Raw genomic sequence first — 24,204 nt, forward strand, 5'->3', positions numbered from 1 at the left:
GGATAACGTAATATTGTTCTATAATTCCAACATTCAATAGAGTAGTTATCCTACGGACCAGGTGGTTGTACTTGCTAGTGAACAAAGAATCACTTCCTTGCGGAAATTATAATCATTTAACAGGTCCGGCACATATAGATTTCTTGTTTCAGACGTGTTTATTTCATATATCCATGTCAGTTGGTAAATGGCTTTGTAGGCAGACTATCAAATAGTTTTTAAAACACAAAAGCTGGTCTGATTTGTCCAGTTAAAATGGAGTAGTTTAGACTTTGAATACGTTCATAGTCATTTAACATAGCCCGTTCAAATAACCTTCTTTGACTTCATACAATGAAGTACCTAGGTCCATGATACAATAATGGAGGTAAAAAGAGGAACCTTTATGATTTAATTCATCGGAAATCTGGAATTATCATCGGCATGGATTGAATAAATTGGATGATTAATATGGAATTACAAAAAGCATCAATGATTTCATTTTTAATAATCATAATAAATAAATATGTTAATGATAATAATGGTAAGAAGAAGAAGAAGAAAAAAAAACAAAGAAATGAATTTAAACAAAAAAATAAAAGGGGAAGATTGCAGAAGCAAATGATATTTGATTTGAAATTAAAAACAAAGACAAGATAACATACCGCTTCCATTCTTACAGAATGTTAGCAATGTTTACCAAAATAACAATAATTGCTACGGTGATGGCTCGTATTGATACCCTTATCCACTGGTCGAGGCAAGGACGTGACATTCAGCTATATAAAACTTATCACCATGTCACTCCTATCAGAGTACTGTTTGCATTTTTTTTTGTTATCACTTTTCTTGTTATTTTATTTACATATACATTGTAATATTTAGGGCCATTTTTCTGACTGCGTTTATTGCTTTTTGCCCTTCCGCAAATAAATTTAAAATGATTATCATATTATCATACTAGCTTGGGCCTTTGTATTCATAAGCCGCAGAAACAATACATTTATTAACAGTGATTAGTCCATATTTGGGCTGTTGGTATCTGGACTCAATACATCACATGATAGTGTACTTTGTTTTAAAGGAGGATGATAAATATGATTACTATGCATGGAGAACAATGGTCATATATTTCCGTAAAGCAGATATGAGATTGAATCTAATATCAAAGGTCGGCCACCTCGTGCCTACATGCGGACTTCTTATTACCAAGGAGCTTCCAACACAAGCTCCTTGTTATTGCACATCAAGTGGCGTAACATGAAAGGCTTATACATCCCAATTAAAGAAGCAAGAAGGAAATGACAAGCCAAAAACAAAGAGTAGTCAGAATGACTCGTCACCTGGGTGCATCTGACATCTCTAATCATATGTTTTATTCTATAAGCAAATTGAATATGAATTCCCTTCAAAACAAAGTAGAGTATATTGATTTAATGACTGCGCTACATAAATTCATCTGATGAAATTCATGATGATAATGATGATGATTATTATTATTTTGTTCTCATCATCATAATCATCGTCATCATTATCATCTTCCTCCTCATCACCATCATCATCATCATCATCATAATCATCACCATCATCATCACCATCATCATCATCATCATCACCATCATCATCATCATCATAATCATCACCATCATCATCACCATCATTATCATCATCATAATCATCACCATCATCATCATTATCATCATCATCATTATCGTCATCATCATCATCATCATCATCATCACCATCATCATCATCATCATCACCATCATCACCATCATCATCATAATCATCACCATCATCGTCACCATCATCATCATTATCATCATCATAATCATCACCATCATCATTATCATCATCATTATCATCATCATCATCATCATCATCATCATCATCATCATCACCATCATCATCATCATCATCATCATAATCATCACCATCATCATCATCATTATAAATTCAGAAATGACTATTTCGGCAAATGTGACTAGAAAATAGTTAACTAAAATGACTAATGTAATAATTGCATTCAACTAACCCTTCGTCTAGTTATTAAAGAATTGAAGAGAGAGAGGAGGAAGGTGGTGATGTGTTCCAGTCGATATAAGCCCACGTGATAATAAATTTCTTTCAGTACGCATGATAAATGTTAAAGGTTTGTCTACTTATGAGCCTATCTCTTTCATTACACGAGATCATAACATTAATATTTATTTATCTTATTCAATTCAGCATGAAATGTATACGTGCAAATTGATTTAGGACACTAGTTTATACCCCCTCCCCAAACAAAAAAGCATGACACAAGACAAAAGGAACGAAATTGAGAGGAGTCATATACGATTCTTTTTTTCTTAATAATAATGAAATTAGATTTTCGTTTGAAATCAGATCGAAATTTCCGCTCGCTCGCGAGTTTCTTTTTTTAAAAGATTTGGCCCCTCAATCATGGCTCATTGCTCCACTGCATCCAACACGGTTGATGTATATCTAATTATATCATTAACAAATTCAGTTATATGTTTAAAACATAATTTTTTCTAATAAATTCAATAATTTATACATGGTTTTAATATGATGTTTTCAGATTTCTTGTGCCCCCCCCCCCCATCACACCATGAGACAAGATTATGTAATCTGAAACACACTGAAGACCTTGAGATAGGTTGAAAGTCCTTCAAGGCAGGGGTGGGGATGGAAATGGGGGAGTATAGTGGGTAGACCACATTTCCCCCTCTCGTTAAGCCTGAATATCCCCCGATCGGTATACTTTGACCGGAGCACGTATTTATGTAATGTAATTATTAATTATCTATTTTTGATGAATCATTATTAAGAATTAATTTGTTTTCAATTCATGAATTATTAATTGGTTGATAAGGTGTCAAATAATACTGTTTTCTTCACATGTAGCTCCTTGCACGATTTTGCGGTGACGGGGGAGGTTGCGCAGAATACCCCCCCCCCCCCGTCCTGAAATAATGTTGATGACCTCTTTTCATTAAATATAGTCTTTTCAATTTTTTTAAAGGAAAGTGCTCCCGTACATAGATGTTTTGTGACTCTAGGCCCAGAAATGCGATCATCTATAGCTATATGGAGTAAAATAACTTTTATCCCACTAACGTGAAGGACATGGCGGGCCACGATTCGCTGTTTCTGTTTGTTTTTATCACAGTTTAACAAAGTACAACAACCTTTCCGTTTTTTTAATATTTATTCCGTCGACTAGAATTTACATGCACTGGGAGTGAATTTTTCCGGGATGCATCTAGCGTTTCCTCATGAGGGGAGGGGGTCGCTAAATTACCATCCCTTCCGAAATGGGGAGAGAATGAATGGGAGAAATGGAGGGGGAAATCGAGGATCTCTGCCCCCCTCTCCCCTCCCCCCAGTCAAATGTTTTGCTGTACACATGCGTGACCAAATAATGACCCCTAAACGAGTTTTTCTGTGTGTGCAAAATAAACCCCCTAAACAAGTTTTTCACGGGCTTTATTTACACATTTTGGCCCTACAAAACAAGTTGCCGCCAGAATATGACCCTGGGGGGAAATTTTTGGAAAAAACATATCCTAAACACGTATAGCTAGTCTTCACGTTTAGCTAGTCTTTAAAAAAAGCTTTGGAAAAAATACCCTATAAATACGTTTGACCCCACGATTGACCATTCCTTCAAAACCACCCCTTTTTTGAAAATCAGTGTTTTTGATACCCTTAACGAGCACACGCACGGCCCGCGTCCCCAAAAAAACCCACCCCTGTACAGCAATATATTTTACTGCCTCCGGGACTGCCCCCCCTCCCCCCCCCGGCCTCTGCCCCTAGAAATACGCACACAGAGAAAAACACAGACACGGTGACCGAACGAGCGAAGCAATCGCACATTTAATTGCAAACAACAACGCCTTTTTCCTTCGTCGACTCTTGTTTTCTCTACCTCTTTACCTATTCATGCTATTTTTTTCCGCCTTCCTCTCATTTCTCTTATTTTTTCTTCTTACCCCCTCTTCCTCCTTTCTAAAAGATTTTTCTTTTTTTTTCTACCCAGATCTCCTTTGTCTTTTTACTTTCATTGTAATTTGTTTTAACCGTTCTCGATTTCTCTCCGAAATAGATAAGTAGATTCCAAAAAGCAGAAAGACGCGAGAACTCCCAAAGTTGAAACAAGGTCAAATGCAATTGTAGTTCAATTAAACTTTTATCGATTTTAATCAGTTTCTATAGTATCGAATTCCTTGCAATGAATTGAATTTAGTACATTGCAAGTCACGTTTATCAATTTGACAAACGTTTAAAAGCATTCAAACGAGGTTATCTACATGTATTTCCTTTTAATGAATAAACCCTACATGAATGCAAGTACCCTTTCGTGGGAGAAAGTGTTTCTGCGCATCGGATATCCTATACGGTTTTATGAGCTATCTATAACCGACGCAATTGATCCGGTTTCTGCGGCCTCACAGACTCCCACTTGTATATTTCAAATCATGTCTTGATGCCTGTCATGTTTCCTGAATCTTGACATTGTATTTCCTGCTGAATTTGCTGAAAATCAAAGGACATCGTTTGGATTATGCTATGAAATATCTCACTATTGGTACTTCGCACATAAGAATGACTGTTATTTCAGTAGGTCGATAAGACCGCATACATTCGTAATTCCGAAGCTTCGTAATTCCGAAGGTTCGGTTATTCCGAAGGTTCGTATTTCCGAAGGTTCGTAATTCCGAAGGTTCGTAATTCCGAAGGTTCGTCAATCCGAAAACGAAATAAGGTTCGTAATTCCGAAGGTTCGTTAATCCGAAAACGAAATAAGGTTCGTAATTCCGAAGGTTCGTTAATCCGAAAACAAAATAAGGTTCGTAATTCCGAAGGTTCGTTAATCCGAAAACGAAATAAGGTTCGTTAATCCGAAAACGAAATAAGGTTCGTTAATCCGAAAATTAAATAAGGTTCGTATTTCCGAAAATGAAAATAATTCATTTTGGTAACAAAAACGATGTTGTCATTACAAGATTACACGATATTATGCAATGATAGTAATAACGATCGATGATGTGTGTTGGGGCCAAAGCATGTATTTCATTAAGAATGGCGCCCTGATCAAGCATAGGCTAATTTCGATTTTATCTGAGCAATTGCTGCCTATAAGCAAATGGTTTAATTAAAGATGCAGGGGATCAAGTGTGTTGGAAGCGTGCGAGCAACCTCTAGATAATAGGATTTGTATTGGAGGGGATGTCATTTTTAATAACAGCTTCTGCTGGTAATAAAAATAATACTAATAATGATCCTTGTGAGATGTTGAAAGCGCGAATCGCAAGCTGAAACTAGTAGACATTTCATGTAACAAGACGTGAAGTGAGCATTCGGAGCATTTTTTGTAATCGTGAGAAAGATGTGTATCTTTCTAAAGAATTAATGCGAGGGCGAGTTGTAATTTGTTTATATACTGACCTGGGGCCCGTTGCATGAAACTTTTTACCTGAGAAAACTCAGGTTGTTTTTACAGGAGTTTTTGCCCTGTGCTAAAGTAATTGGCGGAAATCAGACTAACCTTAGTTTTCAGTTTTTACCAGAGTTTTCTCAGGTAAAAAGTTTTATGCAACAGGCTTCAGAAAGTAATCTTTTAAGGACTGCATTTAGTGACTCATGAATAGAATATAATAATCTCACGAACTAAATAATGAGAGCGCGAACCGCAAGCTTAAAATTTGTGATATTCCAACCTGAAAACTGGACATTTCATACTTCTTTTTTGTAACCAGGAATAGAATGAGTTCCTCAATAAACAATACTTGATGCGAGCGAGAAACGTGAGCCAAATTTTTCCGATTTTCCAACCTGAAAACTGGACATTCTATAGCATTCTTGTAAAAAAAAAATAATAGCTGGGAGAATAGTTTTCAGAACTGAAGTGGCTTCCCTGGGTAAATGATATCTATATCAATATCATCATTCTAGGCCCACATGAAATTTCCAAAAGTTTGAGCACGTGATTCGCTCGCAACATCTCACAAGGATGCCCTTTTCACAGTATTGACCAAAAATGTGAATTTTACATCTTCAGATTTGACTTTTTCCCCCAAACCGCTTGCTCTCTACGCTCGCAGAAATGAAACGTAAATATATAACTTTAGCATGTTTAGTGATCACTTAAAAAATTGTGCTCAATTTAGTTACTACAAAAACACACAACCTCTTTACACAGATGATAATCTAATGGTGAAAATATCCGTTTGCACCAAATTGCCCCTATTGGCCCCCTTTTTTTTTACTTGCCCCCCCCCAAAAAAAAAAACGTTCCGCCGCCATTGGCTAAAACACGCATCGTCTTCATGGCTAACTGCAAAAAGTTCTTAAAATGTCCCCTTTAGATGAGATCAGAGCTTATACATGTATATTTAAAAATTCTGTTCGCGCTTGTTACTACCAGTTATTATCTAAATTTAGTTACATAGGCATCTCGCTTTGAAGATCACAAACATATTGCCCATCATATTAACAAAAATATAGCTCGCGCTCGCATTATTTAAAAAGGGTTTATCATGTTATTACATATTTACTTTATTTTATAAGGATAAAGCTAATTATTGACTGTTAGGACTACCCTTTCAAAGAAACAAACAAAAATCAACTTTAAACTGCCGATCAAGGAAAATATGGCTAAAAAAAATCCCCCCCTCTATTTGACGAAAGTTGGATTCGCCGGGAGGGAGGCAGGGGGCATCAAAAATGGAATAAAAAACAGGGGAATTAATATTTTCCAAAATGGGAAAGTTCCTTTTTCAAAAATAAATATGCCGTTTTTCATGTTTTTTTCGAAATAAAATACTCTTTTTAAAGTATACAAGTTAAGTTAAGTTTTCAGGCTGGAATATTGAAAAATTTCAGCTTGCACTTCGCACTCTCATTCGATTGGTGAAATATGCATCCTAAAGAGGTCACTAAATGCTTTCTTTAACAGGTTCCTTTTCTGGTCAGTATGTTTAAGCTCGCGTTTTGCGCTCGTGTTAATTCTTTAGTTAGATGCACATCTTTTTAATGACAGCAGAAATCTGCTCGGATTTTTAAAAACTAATTTTCATTTTTTTATTGAAATAAATTTAAGTTTAGCTTGTGATTCACGCTCGCAACACCTCGCAATAATGCCATTTTAAGAATAACTGACCACAAAAAACGTTATACAACTTCACCTTTGAATTTGTTTTACCAAGCCGCTCGCTCATTATACTCTCTCCCGAAAAATAAAGCCTAAATATACATTTTGCCATAATAAGAAGTCACTTCAAAAAAGTTATTCTCTACTTAATCACTATCAAACAGACAATGACTTCAAGCAGATGATAATCTTAAGGTGAAAATATCACCACAGTCCCAATTTTGACGTATGAGTTTCATTTTTTGGCTTTACCCCCAACGAAAATTCGTTCGGCCGCCCTTGCCTTCCCATCCTCATATGATAATTGAACGGCAACAGTGTCCCCCGCCCCCTCCCCTTACCTCTGCCTCTGCTTTCCCGGGTTTCATTTTTCGGATTAACGAACCTTATTTTGTTTTCGGATTAACGAACCTTATTTTGTTTTCGGATTAACGAACCTTATTTCGTTTTCGGATTAACGAACCTTCGGAAAAACGAACCTTATTTTGTTTTCGGATTAACGAACCTTATTTCGTTTTCGGATTAACGAACCTTCGGAAAAACGAACCTTATTTCGTTTTCGGATCAACGAACCTTCGGAATAACGAACCTTTTTTCGTTTTCGGATTAACGAACCTTCGGAACAACGAACCTTATTTTGTTTTCGGATTAACGAACCTTATTTCGTTTTCGGATTATCGAACCTTCGGAATAACGAATCGTCGGAATTACGCCACAAATGTTCGGATTAACGAACCCTTTTTCGTTTTCGGATTAACGAACATCGAGGTATAGGCAATTTACGTGTTTCGGAATTACGAACCTTCGGAATAAAGAACCTTCGGAATTACGAAGCTTCGGAAATACGAAGTGTAACCGATAAGACATAATCATTATATGGTCAAAATTTAATCAGACCATTCATTTCAGAATTAGATATATTGTCATTGTTTTTAGAAACAGGCACAAACCTCGGCTGGTCTCCCCTCAAGGGGGGGGGGCACTTCCATTGACGAGTAGATACCATGCGCGACCATGGGGTCTCGAAAAGCACCCAAACAAGTATTTTCCATATTCTGAAAATGCACACATTAACAAGCATTGGCGTGTGAAACCCTACCCTTAACAAGTATTGGAAACAAGACGATACCCTTGGCAAGTATTCCCTGAAATGACCCATAAACAAGTACAGCGATAGATTTATTTTAATTGACGGACGTCGGTTTTTCTTTACTTTATACATCATAAGGTTTAGTACGGCCCCCCTCGAACTCCTCGCGCAAGTCGGAATTTAAGCACGTATGCATGGTGTTGGTTGGGGTAAAAAGTACATCCTTTTTTTATAGTATTTTACCCTCACAAATTCGACCCTAAACACGTAGCTTTCCTAGCCAAATAGATACATTTTTTCATTATTTTAGTGTTTTTGACACCCTTATTACGTTGCGCACGTAACGTGCCCTATCTTGAAAAAGACATCCTTTATACATGCTTTTTTTTTGGTCGCGCATGGTATCCACTCGTCAATGTAAGTGCCCCCCCCCCCTTTCTGGGGGGGGCCTCCCAGACACGATTTCGAGATACTCGCGTTGAAAGTTTGGATGTTTTTCAGACGCTCATAAAACCAGAAAAAATATTTAAACCAATTTGAAGCATACATTCTGACTATCGTTTTATAATATGAAAAAAAATTGTTCTTGCGCAATTCCTATTTATTTTGTCAATATCTGAAATGAAGCGCATGTTTGCATTCAGAAACTTTTCTGTGGGAATCCGTTTAAATAGAAAAAAAATGTGTTTTTTAAATATGAAGTTCATTGCAGATGTTAGGGAAGTAGAGTCTACTATTTGCATTATTATAATGCAAAAAAATGTCCAATACTGTTTTAGCCTGGGTCATGTCACCTAAACTTTACTTAGCATTATGCTATATATAGAGCGACTGATTTTGCCAAGCCCATATAAGATACATGTCGAAATATGTAGAATAATATCAAATGACAACAGACACAGAAAATGTTATGTTTGTATAGAAATATTTAGGAGATATGACATTTCAAGCCTTCATATTTCACCGATTTCATTGCTGTATTTCCCAAATCTTCACCATGTTCACTTTTTGTTTTATCCACCAGCATGCTCGAGTGTATCAGTAGTCATTTCGCTGCCAGTTTAATGTAATTTAAACGCACTGCAATTAAATTAAGTCTACAATTAGTGTAATTGGATAAGTTTGTTTTTCTACTTTGGGGTATAATAGCTTGGACTTTATCATGGGCTTGTAGCTCAGAATATACACGGAAGGATAACAGAAGATTTATATAGAAAACGCTTAATATTATTGATAATAGGTAAAACATAATTTTTGATAGTGATTGAATAAATTTAAAGTGAAGATCAAGACAAAGCTTCTCATTAAAAACCCAATTATGTCGATGACCCGAGGTTGTCATTGTCTCTTCAGGCTAAAGGTAATTATATCTATGCAGAGAGAGAGAGAGTCAATAATCAACATGATGACAATTTCATCGAAATCTGATAAAATAATGAAGTTATTGATTCCAAAGTTTTGTACTATTTTATTGAAAGCAGTAGTTTATCAGGAATATGCATTTTTTGAGCCACCCGACTTTTCATTTTTTTATTACATGACATCATAATCATGTCATATTTTCATATATGTGTGTAAAAAAAATGTTTGCTCTTGTAACAAAATAAGGTTCAGTAATGATTATCCCATAAAGTAAATCAATATAGTCATTGTTACATTAACGGAGGACAAAATTCCAGTAAACACAATTCCATTTAAAAGAAATAACTGTGAACATGACATCATCTCGTTCAATGCAAATCTTGAACACATAAATAGAACTATTTTACTATAATGCAAAACATTAAATGTCATATCTTCGTTATTCCTTGTACGATTTTTATGAAATTTTCAATGTTATGCTTGTCTGATTTATTCGGTCACGTATATGCGGGCGTATATGTTGAAATAAAAAAAATTTCAGCCTGGACTACCACCTTTGACCTTCACCATTGTTTTAAAGTAATGTTTCCTACGTTTATTGAACATTCTCTGGATTATTCACTTTATCGCGTTTTGGAAAACATGATTTATGGGGAATCATGTTGTTTTTACTACGAGATTAATTCATAAAAGCGGAGACCATGCTGTCTGTTTTATTTCTCATAATCATCCGGATAACATGATGACCCTGAATGACAGTGATTCACAGTGGGGAAATGGGTTGTTGCATGCGAAATGAAATTTATACCAAATATTTCATGTTTTAATACAATAAAATGCACTTTAGAATGTCAGGTCTAGGTCACGGTCGTGGACACGATGAAGATGGCTCGATGTCTGCATGTACTACATGTAGATCGATCAGACGTTTAATAATAAAGAGAGGGGGAAAGAGAGGGGGGGCAGGGGGAGGGGAGAGATGCGGACTTTCAACATTTCTGCGAATTGATTTTATATTTTTCTTCTCTTTAGCAGTAGTTCCGTATATTTATTGAGACAATCAAATCCAAAGTATACGTGACAGTATATTCACAGATAAAAGTCTTGTACAATATAGTTTTGAAAGAAAACGAAGTAAATTCGCTTAAACAGCATCAATACAGATGCCAGCTATCATTTATAAGTAAAGCTTTAATAATGAGTTTTTAATAAATGAACAAAGTACATGAAAAAGTTATTGATTGCTAGATATCAGGTTCTAATAATTTGGGAGGTTTTTTAAGAGGCACGTGTCTGTAAATATATAGGGGGGGGTAGCAAGGGGCGACCCCATCCACACAGACCATTATCAAGTGACAGGTCCATGGAAGATCCACTAAAATATTGAATACACGAGAAAGAGAAAATCATAACATATTAATCATGTCAATGATTTTTTGAAGTTATCATTCTTGGAAATGTCAAGAATATCGTGTTTCACATATAAGACCCCAAATTTCTAGTTGTATCCTGTTCTTTTCTTTGATAGTTTAATGACATTGTAATGACCTTGGTATAAGGTTATCAGTCATACTTGTATCTTAAAACACCTGTCGATTTGCCACATTTTCCGACATACTTCAGTTGATTGTTAATGTTGTACCAAGTTATCTGAATTATTTATCCGTTTGGAATTGGGTGTAATGACTCACTTGAGTAAACCTTGTTAACCTCACATGATAATCAAGATAAATAATGCAAACGATTTGAAAATGAAAAGTTAAAAGCGCAAATTGGTCTGTATTTTTGTATGAATGAGAGATTTCCATTGAAATATTCAATATTAATTTTGAAGATTTTGTCGAACAATCAACTTATCGAACTTAAAGTGAGTAAACGGGATAGTATGAAGATACTACGGTTTACATTTTTTTATTATTTGAATTTGCAAAGAGTATAATATTTTGTATGTCTATATGATAACAATTTAACCACACCCGTTCCCAATTTGATTGTAAAAAGGCGATACCTTTTGCCTTTTCATGACGAATAAGAAATGTTAACGCAACTTTCGAAAAACTGAGCTTGATACAAGAAATGGAAAATATTACTTTTTGGACTGGTCTTCGTTTAAATTTTATGTTTTTTTTTATCTTGAAAGTGTTCTTGAAATTTCAGAAATAGGGGTGGTTAATGGGATGGTCTGGGCTGAAAATATTTATATCTTAATACATAGAGTAGAATTCACTGAGCAACATGTCGAAAATTTCATCAAAATCAGATAACAAATACTAAAGTTATTGAACTTAAAATATTAGAAATATTTTGTGAAAACAGTCGTCATGAATATTCATTAGGTGGGCTGATGATGTCACATCTCCTCTTTCCGTTTTCTTATGTTATTACATAAAATCATATTTTTTTCATTATTTCATACTTGTGTGAATAATATGTCTCCCTTACAGTGAAATAAGTTGCAGCAATAAATATCTAATGCACTAAATCAGCTGTTGTTAATCCAATTTTTCTAGTTCTAGGAGGAAAAATTTGAATAAACCTAATTTCATATAATAAAATACAAAAGAACAAGTGGGGATGTGACATCATCAGCTCACCTAATGAATATTCAACCGTTTTTACAAAATATTGCTAAACTTTAAAATTCAATAACTTTGTTATTTGTTATCCGATTTTGATGAAATTTTCGGCATTTTGCCCAGTGAATTCAACTCTATTTAATAAGCTAGAAATACTTTCAGCCCGGACCATCCCTTTAAGGAAAACAAGTGCATTTCAGGCTATATAATGTAAACCCATTTTATTCAAAATAGGGCAAGAAACCACCGGAACCACCGACATGACCAAATTGTGAAATGCAATAAGTCGTTGCATAACAATCACGGTCAGTGACGACACCGGGGTGACAGGCGATTCAATTGAAATTAATATATTTGAAACAAATAATAAGTGAATAAAACAAATACATAAACACACGCACCCTCACCCACACCCTCGCACACACACAAAAATATACTATGCCTGAACTTAGGTACTTAATGAGATTTCTTGACCGAGTCTAAGTAGCTAGACTAGCACCACTACCCTGGCGCCCTTGAAAAATCCAGTTTTAATCTGTTATGATAATCATTGCGTCAGAGGGCAAGTTGGGGGTGTGTCCCCGATTGTTAAACCTATTGTTTCCAGAAGCCGATTTGTTCACGTTCCGAACCACATGCTCGAGTCTCGGGACACTTGTTGCCGAGGATTGTGGATGGGTGGGTGGGGGGTGCGGCTGAGATTTGTATTATGCCCCCATCACGGCTTCGGGACTGTCCACGAACTATTACAACGAAATTCACGCTCGTTACCGAAATTTGGATTTAACAGGGATTGAAATACAGGGAAGTAAGTCTACATTTTAGGCCCTCGACGAAATAAAAAAAAAATGGAGAAGGGGTGGGGAGGGGGCTTGGCAGAAAATGTGTTTTTACGAGACAGGATGTTATTTGAATTTGTATATAGAAGAAACTAGTTTTTTATACTACTGTCCATACTTATATACGGATACATCAAAACATGTCATTAATAATAAAAGTGCGTATAAACCCCGCGATGTCGAGAAAGATAAATATTCTATGCAGAGCATATAAACCTTGCACTCTCGAATTGAATGTAATCAATAAAGTTTATGACACTTCAAAAAAAAAGGTCTCGAGTGGTTGATAAGTTGGTCAGAGGTCGAAGGAAACAGAACAGAGGTGTATGGGTGTGGGAGAATATGGGGGGAGGGGTACTCTGGGCCCCCAAATCAAAGTCATTGTCTTACCATACAGCATTCTTTATGATACAGCAAATAACGTTCACCCCCTACCTCCAAACCCAGAAGAAAATTGATCATTTCGCGTGTCACTCTGTGGATTTGCTTGCCATACGAATATCACCCCACCCCACCCCCCAAAAAAAAGGAGAAAAAAATTACATTGATATAATGGTAATTACCATTACATAATAAAAAAATGCATAAAACATTTTGGACTTACTGATTTCACATGCAGATTCAAGAAATATGTTTCTATAACGGGCTTTTTTGGGGTCGTTTTTCCCACAAAATATTGGATTCGAAGTTTTCTTTGCACACTGTGCAAAATACATGTCAGCTAGCCGGGTCATTGCATGGACAGAAACTTACTAACCGGCAGAAAGTTAACTTGCACTTTGCATGTGAACCAGTCTATAAATAAGGGAATTGCCATTTGGTCAAAGTAAAAGAAAACGGCCAGTCACCGTCTGGTGCAAATTTCTACCACAAGTGAAATATAAATTACTATCCCTACGCGGGGGGGGGGGACATTATCACACACAGCCCCCCCCCCCTCGGAACCCCTTATCAAGCTCTATCATAGGTTATTTTGAATGTAGAGCAATATTTTCAAGTAGATCTAAAACACACACACAAAAATTGGTAAGCACGCCATTATCAACGGTATAGTCTTGTTATTTTTGAAATTAGGACCCCAAATTCAACTAAATCATACATTATACATAAAGATCAGGGCACCGTCTTACAAAGAGTTGCGATTGATCCGATCAATTGCAACTATGGAAAGCCAGCAAAGTCAGCATATAAAATGCATGTTTGCTGAAGTTTTTTTTCTAAATATGAATGTATATCCTTAAATTCATTGATTTCTTGACAGTTTGGGGTGTTCTCCTTTGTTTACAAAGGACATTTTGCACATTTCCTGTAGAAAAAAAATTATGACACTGATGGATTTCCATAGAGTTACGATTGATTGGATCAATCGTAACTCACTGTAAGACGGGACCCAGATTGCCTTTCAAGATTGTGGTTGACGTTTAACACAATAACATCAAATAAATTCAAATTACTCAATTCATTTATTCATATCAAAATGAATATTTACATTTAACGCATGTTTCTAATTGAAAACATCTTGTTATTATATACACTACATAATAGAATAGATCTCTACATTACTATCGAGCTTGCCACATACACGGGTATATCTGCTAGTGATATTTTAAAAGGCAGAATACCCAATGACAATAACAATCTCATCCACCCCTTCTCCACCGTACTGTCATAATACACTCATGGCATTAAACATGTTAAATAGGTACTTAATCTCGCATCATTAACTACCACTAGTGTCCCTACGGGGGGGGGGGGGCAGTCTACCCCCCTGACGATTCACAATCCATGCAAAGGACGTAACCCTGCCCCCCTGCATGATGAGCTTGAAAACCTTTTTTTGCCCCCCTGACGAGCTTGAATACCTATTTTGCCCCCCTCCCCCGACGAGCTTTTTTTTTCTTGTCAAAATTTTCGGCGGACGGTTTTGCCCCCCCCCCCCTGGGAAAATCCTAGGTACACTACTGGGAACTACATTTATTTTCTAGACTACTCCAATTCCATCATTCATGACCATAGAAAACTGTACCGCTCGCTAAAGAATAATTGAGCATTTATCATGTCCGTAAAGTATTGTATGCAAATTAGCCGATCTCAGTTTCAATAACCATATTTGATCTCTCTCATTTCACAAAGAATTGAGTGGGCTTTGTACACGCCAACAGTGAGAAGGGGCGGGTTTCGATAAAAGCAGAAAAAGGTGGAGTTTCAGGAATTGCTATTTTAATACTTCGTCATGTTCGTGATGACTTATAAAAGCCAGTACAAAATAATACGTGTGTCTCGCTATATGCACCGGTAATCATTCTTCATTTACTGGAGTTTCACTTTTATATTTCGTATGAGCGTTCCTCGCACACGCATGTGACTTTTAAACTTAAAAAAAAAGCAAAATCGGGACTTTCTTTTTCTTTGATGTGTTATTTTGCCAAACGGTCATTGTTCTCCGACTTTCTGTTGTTATTCAAAATAGCTAGAAGTTACAATGGCTTGGAAGGGAGGAGGGGGTACACTCTTTAGATCAGTATTTTTCTGTTGAAGTCATAGTTACTCGGCAAAGCAGCTGTCTACCGGATCAACGCCAAGCTGGTATAAAACCAATTAATTAAACACATAAATTTATCAAATTAATCTTAATTAAAAACACTTAATCAGTTATAATGGCTGTCCTTACATGATAGACGATAGAAATCTTAGGTTTTTTGTGGAAGTGGAGATGGCCGAGCTAGAATTCGAATCCACAACCTTTCAATTATGAGTCGAATGATAATAAAATAAAACCACTAGACCACACTACCGTGCACTGTCTTAGTATGTGGGGTTACGAACTTTTTATTTTTAGAAGCTGCAGGATCTGATTATTTTTATTTAGTCTAATCTGCAAATAGTTCAATAATTATCAAGATAGATATCATTTTGCACGTTCTTCATATATGGTACATCAGGGACCGTTTCATGAAAGATTTCTTTCTCTTACAGTTACCATAGTAACAGTCAAAAGCCAGACCTACTGAGTACTGAGCCAATAAAAACGGAGGATTTCACTGAAATTATCATCGCAGGCTATTTGGTCTGTGCTGATGATTTTCATACTCCCCTCCCCCGACAATTGACGATCCAAAATTTCATAACAGGAGGGGGAGCAGAATTTTCTTTTGGGTGCATCTTGGCAAAGATACTTTGTCGTCGAAAAAAGAGCAGCCCAGAAATAGCCAATTTTTTAAAAGAAGGTTCGATCCCCGACCACGGCACCTACGCCCGTGAGCAAGGCATAGGTGCAATGCTCTTTTATCCTGCTTTCAAATAAAAATGGAAGTGCTATGTGCGTTATTGGTAACTCGGTGTGCACTTGTTTTGTGTTTTTTTTAAGTAAGACAAATTATTTTGTTAATTAACGAATCCAGAGGAGGGGGGATTCCGTCATAGACATGATATTGACGGATCATCTTGGAGGTTAATAAGGGAGGGGGGGGGTCTTGATTCGCGGCTGTCAGAAATATTTACTTCCAACACCATGTTCATGTTTACAGGCTTCTACCAAAATGAAAACTTTGTTATAACATACGGGTTTTAACGTGAGCATGAATTCATGCAGGCTTATCGCGAGATTTCTCTTCGTGTATTATGCCTGGGTATTATGTTTGCCCCGGTTCACATTTGAATATTTTCTGTTTTTACTTTAAACACAATCAAGCGTGGACTGTGATTGTTATGATATGACAAGATATTTCTAAGTCAACAGTGGTTGATTAATGGCTGTTCAAGGAGGTTAACAGGATGATAAGATATGAATGAACCATCCTTTCAAAGATCTTTTGGCACTGTGAACTTTTTCGATTTGTTTACGATAGTTGTCATCAATTGATGCCATGAATCTGACAGACATGCTCTTAAAAATTCAACCTTTCATCATGCCTTGTTTGTTGTCGTTTTGTGAGAGGAGGTCTTATCATATGTTTTACCGTCATCCATAGTATCATGGCATCTACATTTGTGACAGATCAGATAATCGACTTTCTAAAGTAATTCATAGAGACTTAACACGTATAGAGGGCGCTGGTTTTAATATTTACAAATACGAGATTTATATCAGTACTTTCTACCAACCATCATGACTGTAATTTTGGTATATTTATTTACATTCATTTTGGTGATGCATTTTTTAGAGTATTCGTTCACAGTTTATATAACAATCGTCAGTTATTGTTCTTTTGAAATGTTTTAAATAATATTTGTTGAGGGGCGAATAGTTGCTATATCCATCTATCACAGTTGTCATAATAGTCATGTTACAAGTGAAACTAAAACCATTATGGGTAAGGGGAGCGTTTAATCAACATTTTTGTCCAACAAGTTCTCATATCTGACAACTTTTTTTATTCTGATTGGCTTAGAAGTACTGTCACCATGGTAACTGTCGGATCAAACAGGACTTGTCGGATAGAACGTCTGATAAGTCCATTCATGAAACGTTCCCCAGGACTATGTGTTTGTTTTTTATTCTTTTGAACGACGTCGATCCAGAGTGCAGTGGTTTCACGGTACACCCTTAAACGACGAGTTTGGGTGGCCCTTTTCAGGACCAACATATGCCCACGGAAGAATACATGGTGTACCCTGAAACCACAACACTCTCTTTCTTCGCCATGGAAACCTTTAGAAGAAGCAGATCCAATATTCTAGACGACTTATAAAGATTATGTTATTACCTTCCTACCTGATGACCACTTTGAGGTGGGTTAGCTGAAAACATAAAGCACTGATGATGACGAACCTTTAGGGATCATTTTCCAATAATATCTTGTCTTGATTAAACCTTCTTATTGTTTCTTTTTTCACTACAGCATGGATCGGTGCGGTCTGCGCAGGACTCACATTCTTCATGTCCCCTTTCGCCAGTATCATCACGGACAAACTCGGTTGCCGACCCGCGGCTGTCATAGGTAGCGCCCTTGCTCTTGCTGGTGTCCTAGCCAGTTCGTTCGCAACCAAAATAGAACACATGTACATTACGTATGGATTTGCTATGGGTCTAGGCTTTGCCATCGCCTATCAACCCTCCCTTTACATCCTTGGGATATACTTTCAGAAGCGCCTAGGTGTCGCAAACGGTCTGGTCACCTTCGGCAGTGCCATCTTCACCATTGTCTTACCCATTGCCATGAGGGAGATCCTCAACAACCATGGACTTGGACCTTGCCTTTGGTTCCAGAGCTCCATCATCTTCGTCATGCTTGTTGGCAGTCTGACCTTTCGACCTCGACCGGAAGCGGTTGAGGTCCTGGACCTGAAGGAGGACTATACTTCCGTCCAGAGGACAGATGATGATAGTGACCTTCAGGAAAATATAGGATGCTGTAGGAGGCTGTGCAGGAGATTGAAATGTAGCAAGTGTTCTTGTAGCAGTATAATTGATGTCAGTATATGGAAGGAGAGGAACTACAGGATATGGGCCATAGGGGTCCCGCTAGGACTCTTTGGATATTTCGTGCCTTTCTTTCATTTGGTGAGTATAACATCACTTCGTGTGTCGTTTGCTAAAGATGAATGAGTGGAAATTATTTCAAAACATTGCAATAATACAAATAATATAGAGACGCTCTGACTGAAAACGAATTGATAAAAGTCTTTGTAAAATCATTAATAAACTGACGATGATGGAGATGAGGACGTTAGAATATTTCAACGACACTTATGAATTATCCACTTTCTGATTTTAGGTAAAGTCTGTTCCTTTTTAGTTCAAACGATTTTGCGATTATTCCAAACACCATCGTGAAAACTCTCACGAAGTAACCCATTGTAACAATGAAGAATCTTTATGGTATTCACTTATGATTTCGAATGATTTTTCAGACCGTATAGTTTCTCAGCATTCCTTGACCAACACGTGGTGCAATTTTTGGTTCTGATATAGGAATCTGTTACCTCAACAGTCTATTCATCCCTTACAATTACAGTATGAACCACCTTTTTTCTAATCGCAGGTGAAACATGTCAATGACACACTTCCTGAAGCAAGAGCGGAGGTTCTTATCATGTGCCTTGGTGCTACATCGGGACTCGGTCGACTTGTCTCAGGATTCTTAAGTGACCATCCAAAGATCAACCCCGTCTATATCCAACAGGTATGAACACAATGCTGTTTCTACTAACCTACCTTTGTTATATTCTTTAAATAAACATGGCAAGTGTGCGCTTGACAATTGATTTGGAAATTTGCAACTTCTCAAAAGCAGCCATTCGTCATCCAAATTCGTATAACTCCGTTCAGGGCAGTAGCTTGGAAATTTTTGATGAGTGTGCTAAGAGCGGCATCCAAGCTGTTTATACAATCAACTGGTGTAATGCTCTATTGGGGTACCACACGGCCAATATTTCCTTCTTTGTATATTTTTCTCTCTTAATTATTTCCTTTCCCCTTTCTCTTACTTTGCTCTTCCTTTCTCTTCTTGGAAAGCCATCGGTGGCGGGGTCTGCCCCCTGTTGAGCCGCCCTGATTTGAAGCCATATAAATCAAGTATAGCTAAACCCGTCGCATATTTCTTATTACCCAAATCAATATGCAACATGATTTTTAATCTGCCGATTTTATTGCTTTATGAAATGAGGCTTCTCCCCATAAATCATACTGTAAAGTATTTTCCAAATTCCACATTGAAGAATAACAGTATTCATCAAAACACCGCCAACATGATAATCGCATTTAATTTATCTTTTGTTTCATTAGATCGCCTTCCTTGTCATCGGCGTCTCGACAACGCTGATGCCCGTCATTCGAAACTTCATTGGTCTTTGCATTCTCATCCTCATTATGGGAGTTTTCGATGGTGCGTTCGTCTCGATGATGGGTCCCATTGCCTTCAATCTGGTGGGGCCGCAGAGGGCGTCCCAGGCAATCGGAAGTGTCCTGGGTCTCATGTCCATTCCGATGATGATTGGTCCTCCGGTAGCAGGTGACTACGTGATTTTTCTTTTCTAAACACTTTGGGGTTTTCTCATATCAAGGTTGACTTAATCTTAAACTGTTTTTATTTTTTCACGTTTTTTTTTGGTCTGGTATTGTCTTTTTCAATAAACGACAATGATGCTATAAAGAATATAGAACATTATGTTTCCAATCGTTCTGAAGAATTTTCTACCAGAAAATATTGAAAGAAAAAGCGTTTATATTTAATACTTAACCATAAACTTACTTGGACCACATTTTTATCGTGCGCTTTTTGCCGTCTTAGTCGCCAAGAACAAATTTGCTACTAACTGAAAGACAATTTCAACAAGCTGTGATCCTAAAACCCTGTCCTTAAAATAAATGTCGAGCATTGATGAAGTCTAATATCACTTCGAAATAACTGTTACTTTGTATATGATAACATGCAATATCGCTAGGTTGTGTATGTTTGTATTCTCAATTTAGACTAGAAAACAAGGTACGAAAATATCTTACTATGGTCATCACACTTGTCAAAATAATAAAGTGTCATTGACATACGCCGCGAGAAATCTTTTTTTTTAAGATTCTCTGTCATAATTCTTTTGAAATCGAGACGTAAGCAGCAGTCAATCCCAAACCTTACTGCAATGTTATAGCGCCACCTTCATTACTGTTTTGCTGATAAGTATTTTGGATAGAATGTACATAATGAGCTTTTTTCCATTCCTTCTCTCAAGATTTGATTTTAAAAAAATACGAAATTGAAATATAATCTCCTTTGTTGATACACAGATATATTTTCAGAGTAATAATAATAATGATAATAGCAACTGGATTTATATATCGACTTTAGGATTACAAAGCGCAATTACACCGACTTTATAGCTCGTGCTGCTAATTTATCAGTAGCGGTCAGTGTGTCTATTCACAAGTACTCATTTCGCAAGACGGGCTCTAGAATATTGGAAATCTATTGACAAATGCCCTTCACGACAATGAGCAACCAAGAAGTCTAGACAGCATTTCGTCCTGGACATTGGACAAACAACATAATTATTCTGCTATTTTTCGTCTGCTCCGAAACTTTGGACGAAGCTGCTCTTCTGGTTCACTAATTTTCGACAAAGACCTCCCAGCAGTTCATTGTCATTTTACGGGAATTTTCAGTAAATTCACTGGATTCTTGAATCCGTCGTGCTTCGTGAGATGGCGCTACTGAAGGACAGTCCATGGACTGAGATTGAATTGAATTATAAAAAAATGAAATGAGAATTAAAATGATACAGCTTGTGGTCCTTCCAACTTCAAATGAACTCAGTGCGTCTTCAAGTCCATAGCCCCAGGATGATAAGAATAGATATTCTGATTATACTTGAAATAATTTCAACGATTCACTTCTGATACGTGCGCTAATATTCATCTTCCTCTCTCTCACGCCACAGGTTTGATTTACGACATGACCGGTACTTACACAATCGCCTTCATCTGCTCAGGTGTACCTCCCATCGTCACCGCCTGCATCCTCTTTCTCCTTCGACCCGACTCGAACGAAAAGGACGTCGACGGCGAGAAGATCGACGCTGCCACAGAGAAAGAGCGAGAGGCAATGATGCCCCAGGGGGCAACGTCGGCGATGGCGACCAAGGAGATGGAAGCAATGATGGGCAATGACTCCAGGGATGAGATGGCTGGGATAGGTAGGCTTCGAGGAGGGAGCACAGATGATGCAGGCTTCGATGACAGACGTGGTTTAGAGGATGACCGCGGAAGGAGGAGGAGTTATAGGAGAGATATTCTGTCACCAAGCGACACTCGCATCATCATGGAAAAACATGATTCGCATAGCAATGGTAATCATCATCCAAACGGCGTCCGTAGCAACGGAGAAATCTACAGATACGCTGGGGTCTTTACAGAGGGGTTCGGCAGCAAAGGCGTTCTAGCCAATGCGTATGGGCTGGAAGAGGAGGGGAGTAGATCGCCGTATGCGCAGCGGAATCGAAACCAAAGCAATCACCATGGAAACCAGAATGGGCGTGTCCACAAGGGTAACAAATTCGAGATGAATGGGATCGTTCACAGAATAGACTCTCACACAGATGAACTTGGGACTATGATCAACATCATGGACAGGGAAACAACTGTATAAATTTTTGAAATCAAGGCACTGGTCCTTGCTCCTCACTGCCTCAAGTTGTCATTGACTGACTGTTGCTATAGTAACAGGTCAATGACGGTTCTTTTCAGTAGTCAGAATCGAGGATTTCATTGAAACCTTCAGGGAGTAACGACTTGTTATAGTGGTGACATTACTCATGAAAGGTGATCTTATGAAGATCTTATTCGCTTCGTTTTCCATACAGCTTTATCATTTTGCCAAAAGTTGTACGTGTATTTATGAACATAGTCACAGAAACTGAGAACTGAGAGATTTGTATATAAGATAATATATGCATGTGAATCGTGATTAAAATGTATATATGTAATCATGGAGTATTTTAATTAGATTACGACGATGTGTATATTAAAGGGAATTTAATTGTAAATATATGCAAGATGCCTTAGATTGATACGAATACCTCCACCGCGCTTCTGTGGAAAATGATGCAAAAAAGGGACTAAGTGTGTGAAATCGTGAAGCGTCATCATTACGTTAGAAGTACCACCGAATAAAGCAAGCTTGATCATTTGCTGCCTCGCATCTTCATGGTATACCGAAGGTTTAGATGTTATACATGGCTTTTGTAGGAACATCTGGGATGGAGTAGCGGAATGACGGGCCGTTCATACCACAAGCCGTCATTCACTCGAGTGAGCGAATTATTTGCACGTATTTTACCATCACTCACTCGGGAGAATGATTGATGAGTTTTATCCAATCAGAGAACTAGAATCGTTATCGAGACCCCCTCACTGAAGTGGTTGTACATTCACTCGAGTGGTTGTACATTCACTCCAATTGTTGTACATCCACTCAATTAGATTTAAATCCACTTGAATGGATGTAAAACCACTTCAGTAAGGGGAATCTCTATAACGATTCTAGCTCTCTGATCGGATGAAACTCTTCAATCATTCACTCTCCCGAGTGAGTGATGGTAAAAAACGTACAAATCATTCATTCACCAAGCATGCTCTAGGGAGTGAATGAATGACGGCTTATGACATGAACGGCCCGTCATAGAATGACGCTGTTTTCCGGGGGGGGGGGTGTATCATACTGATGAACAAGAAAGGACTCGATACCCTAGAGGGGCCAAAGTTTCATTTCAGCATTACTTGCTCCCCATAGTATATTCGAAATTATTGAATTCCCCCAATATGCAGTATACCACGTAAATGAGTTAGTTATAAAATAACGTCAAGGAGGCGCGTATTCTAAAATGCCCCGTGTTTCCTTTCCCTTATTTATCATATCAAAATGTACACAAGGTGTATGTGGGATATCAAATGTGTTTTTGAAAAATCCTTTACTTGGAATTTATATGACTCCGGTATTTATTTATCTTTACTGCATATGTGACAGTGTTCAAAGAAGATAAAGAGACAAAAATTAATGTAGGATTTAAACGACTTTTATCATAATATGTACATGTAGTGTCCATAATGAGCTATTTGCCATTTCAATACAAGCGGGATATTTTTTAAAGTATATCTTACGTCGAAATGAATCAACAATAATTATTGCTCGTCCCAGCGAACATCTGACGATCTGATGCTTCTTAGCAACCACTCTGCAAGCTGCTTGTGACTGACCATAGGTCTAAAAGAGATGCTGCCTTTGGGTTAGAATTCAATTACTTTGTGATAAGTTGTCTATATTACATTATAGCTGCTTTCTTCCATGAGCGGAAGTCGTATTACATTTCTTCTAACACGTATATCTATTATGATGTGCCTTAAGTTACAGTGAAATCATACTGATCTTCCATTTTGTATTTAGCTAGAGATGCTTTTTAAATACATTTCATATGCAATGTGCAATAAAGAAATTCAGTCAAAAATACTCACTGCTTTCCGTTGTGTCTGTCTGTCACGAAGTATTTGAATTCAATTCTTAATAATAATACCAACATGCTTATATAGCGCATATCACTGCCAAATGTGTCCCTATGCGCTTCATTGGATATTATTACCCTGGCTTTAGCCCCGCAGCCTTTTACAGCGCGGTGGCATTTCAAGGAATAAATTCCTGCCAGGTACCTACTTACCTCACCTGGGTCGAGTGCAGCACAACGTGGACGAATTTCTTGCTGAAGGAAATT

The 24,204-nt window shown here is 37.4% G+C and overlaps 1 protein-coding gene across 1 annotated transcript in view; it reads left to right on the top strand.

Moving 5' to 3' along the window:
* LOC121414138 (monocarboxylate transporter 10-like) overlaps positions 1-23,927 on the top strand; it is a 31,825-nt gene extending 7,898 nt beyond the window's left edge. Inside the window, exons 2-5 of the mRNA XM_041607206.1 lie at positions 17,850-18,511; positions 18,993-19,133; positions 19,736-19,961; positions 21,382-23,927. Of these exons, the coding sequence (XP_041463140.1) occupies positions 17,850-18,511; positions 18,993-19,133; positions 19,736-19,961; positions 21,382-22,088 (1,736 nt within the window). The 3' untranslated portion in view covers positions 22,089-23,927. The remainder of the gene's footprint in view (positions 1-17,849; positions 18,512-18,992; positions 19,134-19,735; positions 19,962-21,381) is intronic.
* Positions 23,928-24,204: the final 277 nt, after the last annotated feature.

This window comes from Lytechinus variegatus, chromosome 4 (genome assembly GCF_018143015.1).
Source record: "Lytechinus variegatus isolate NC3 chromosome 4, Lvar_3.0, whole genome shotgun sequence".
In the NCBI taxonomy this organism is placed as follows: domain Eukaryota; kingdom Metazoa; phylum Echinodermata; class Echinoidea; order Temnopleuroida; family Toxopneustidae; genus Lytechinus; species Lytechinus variegatus.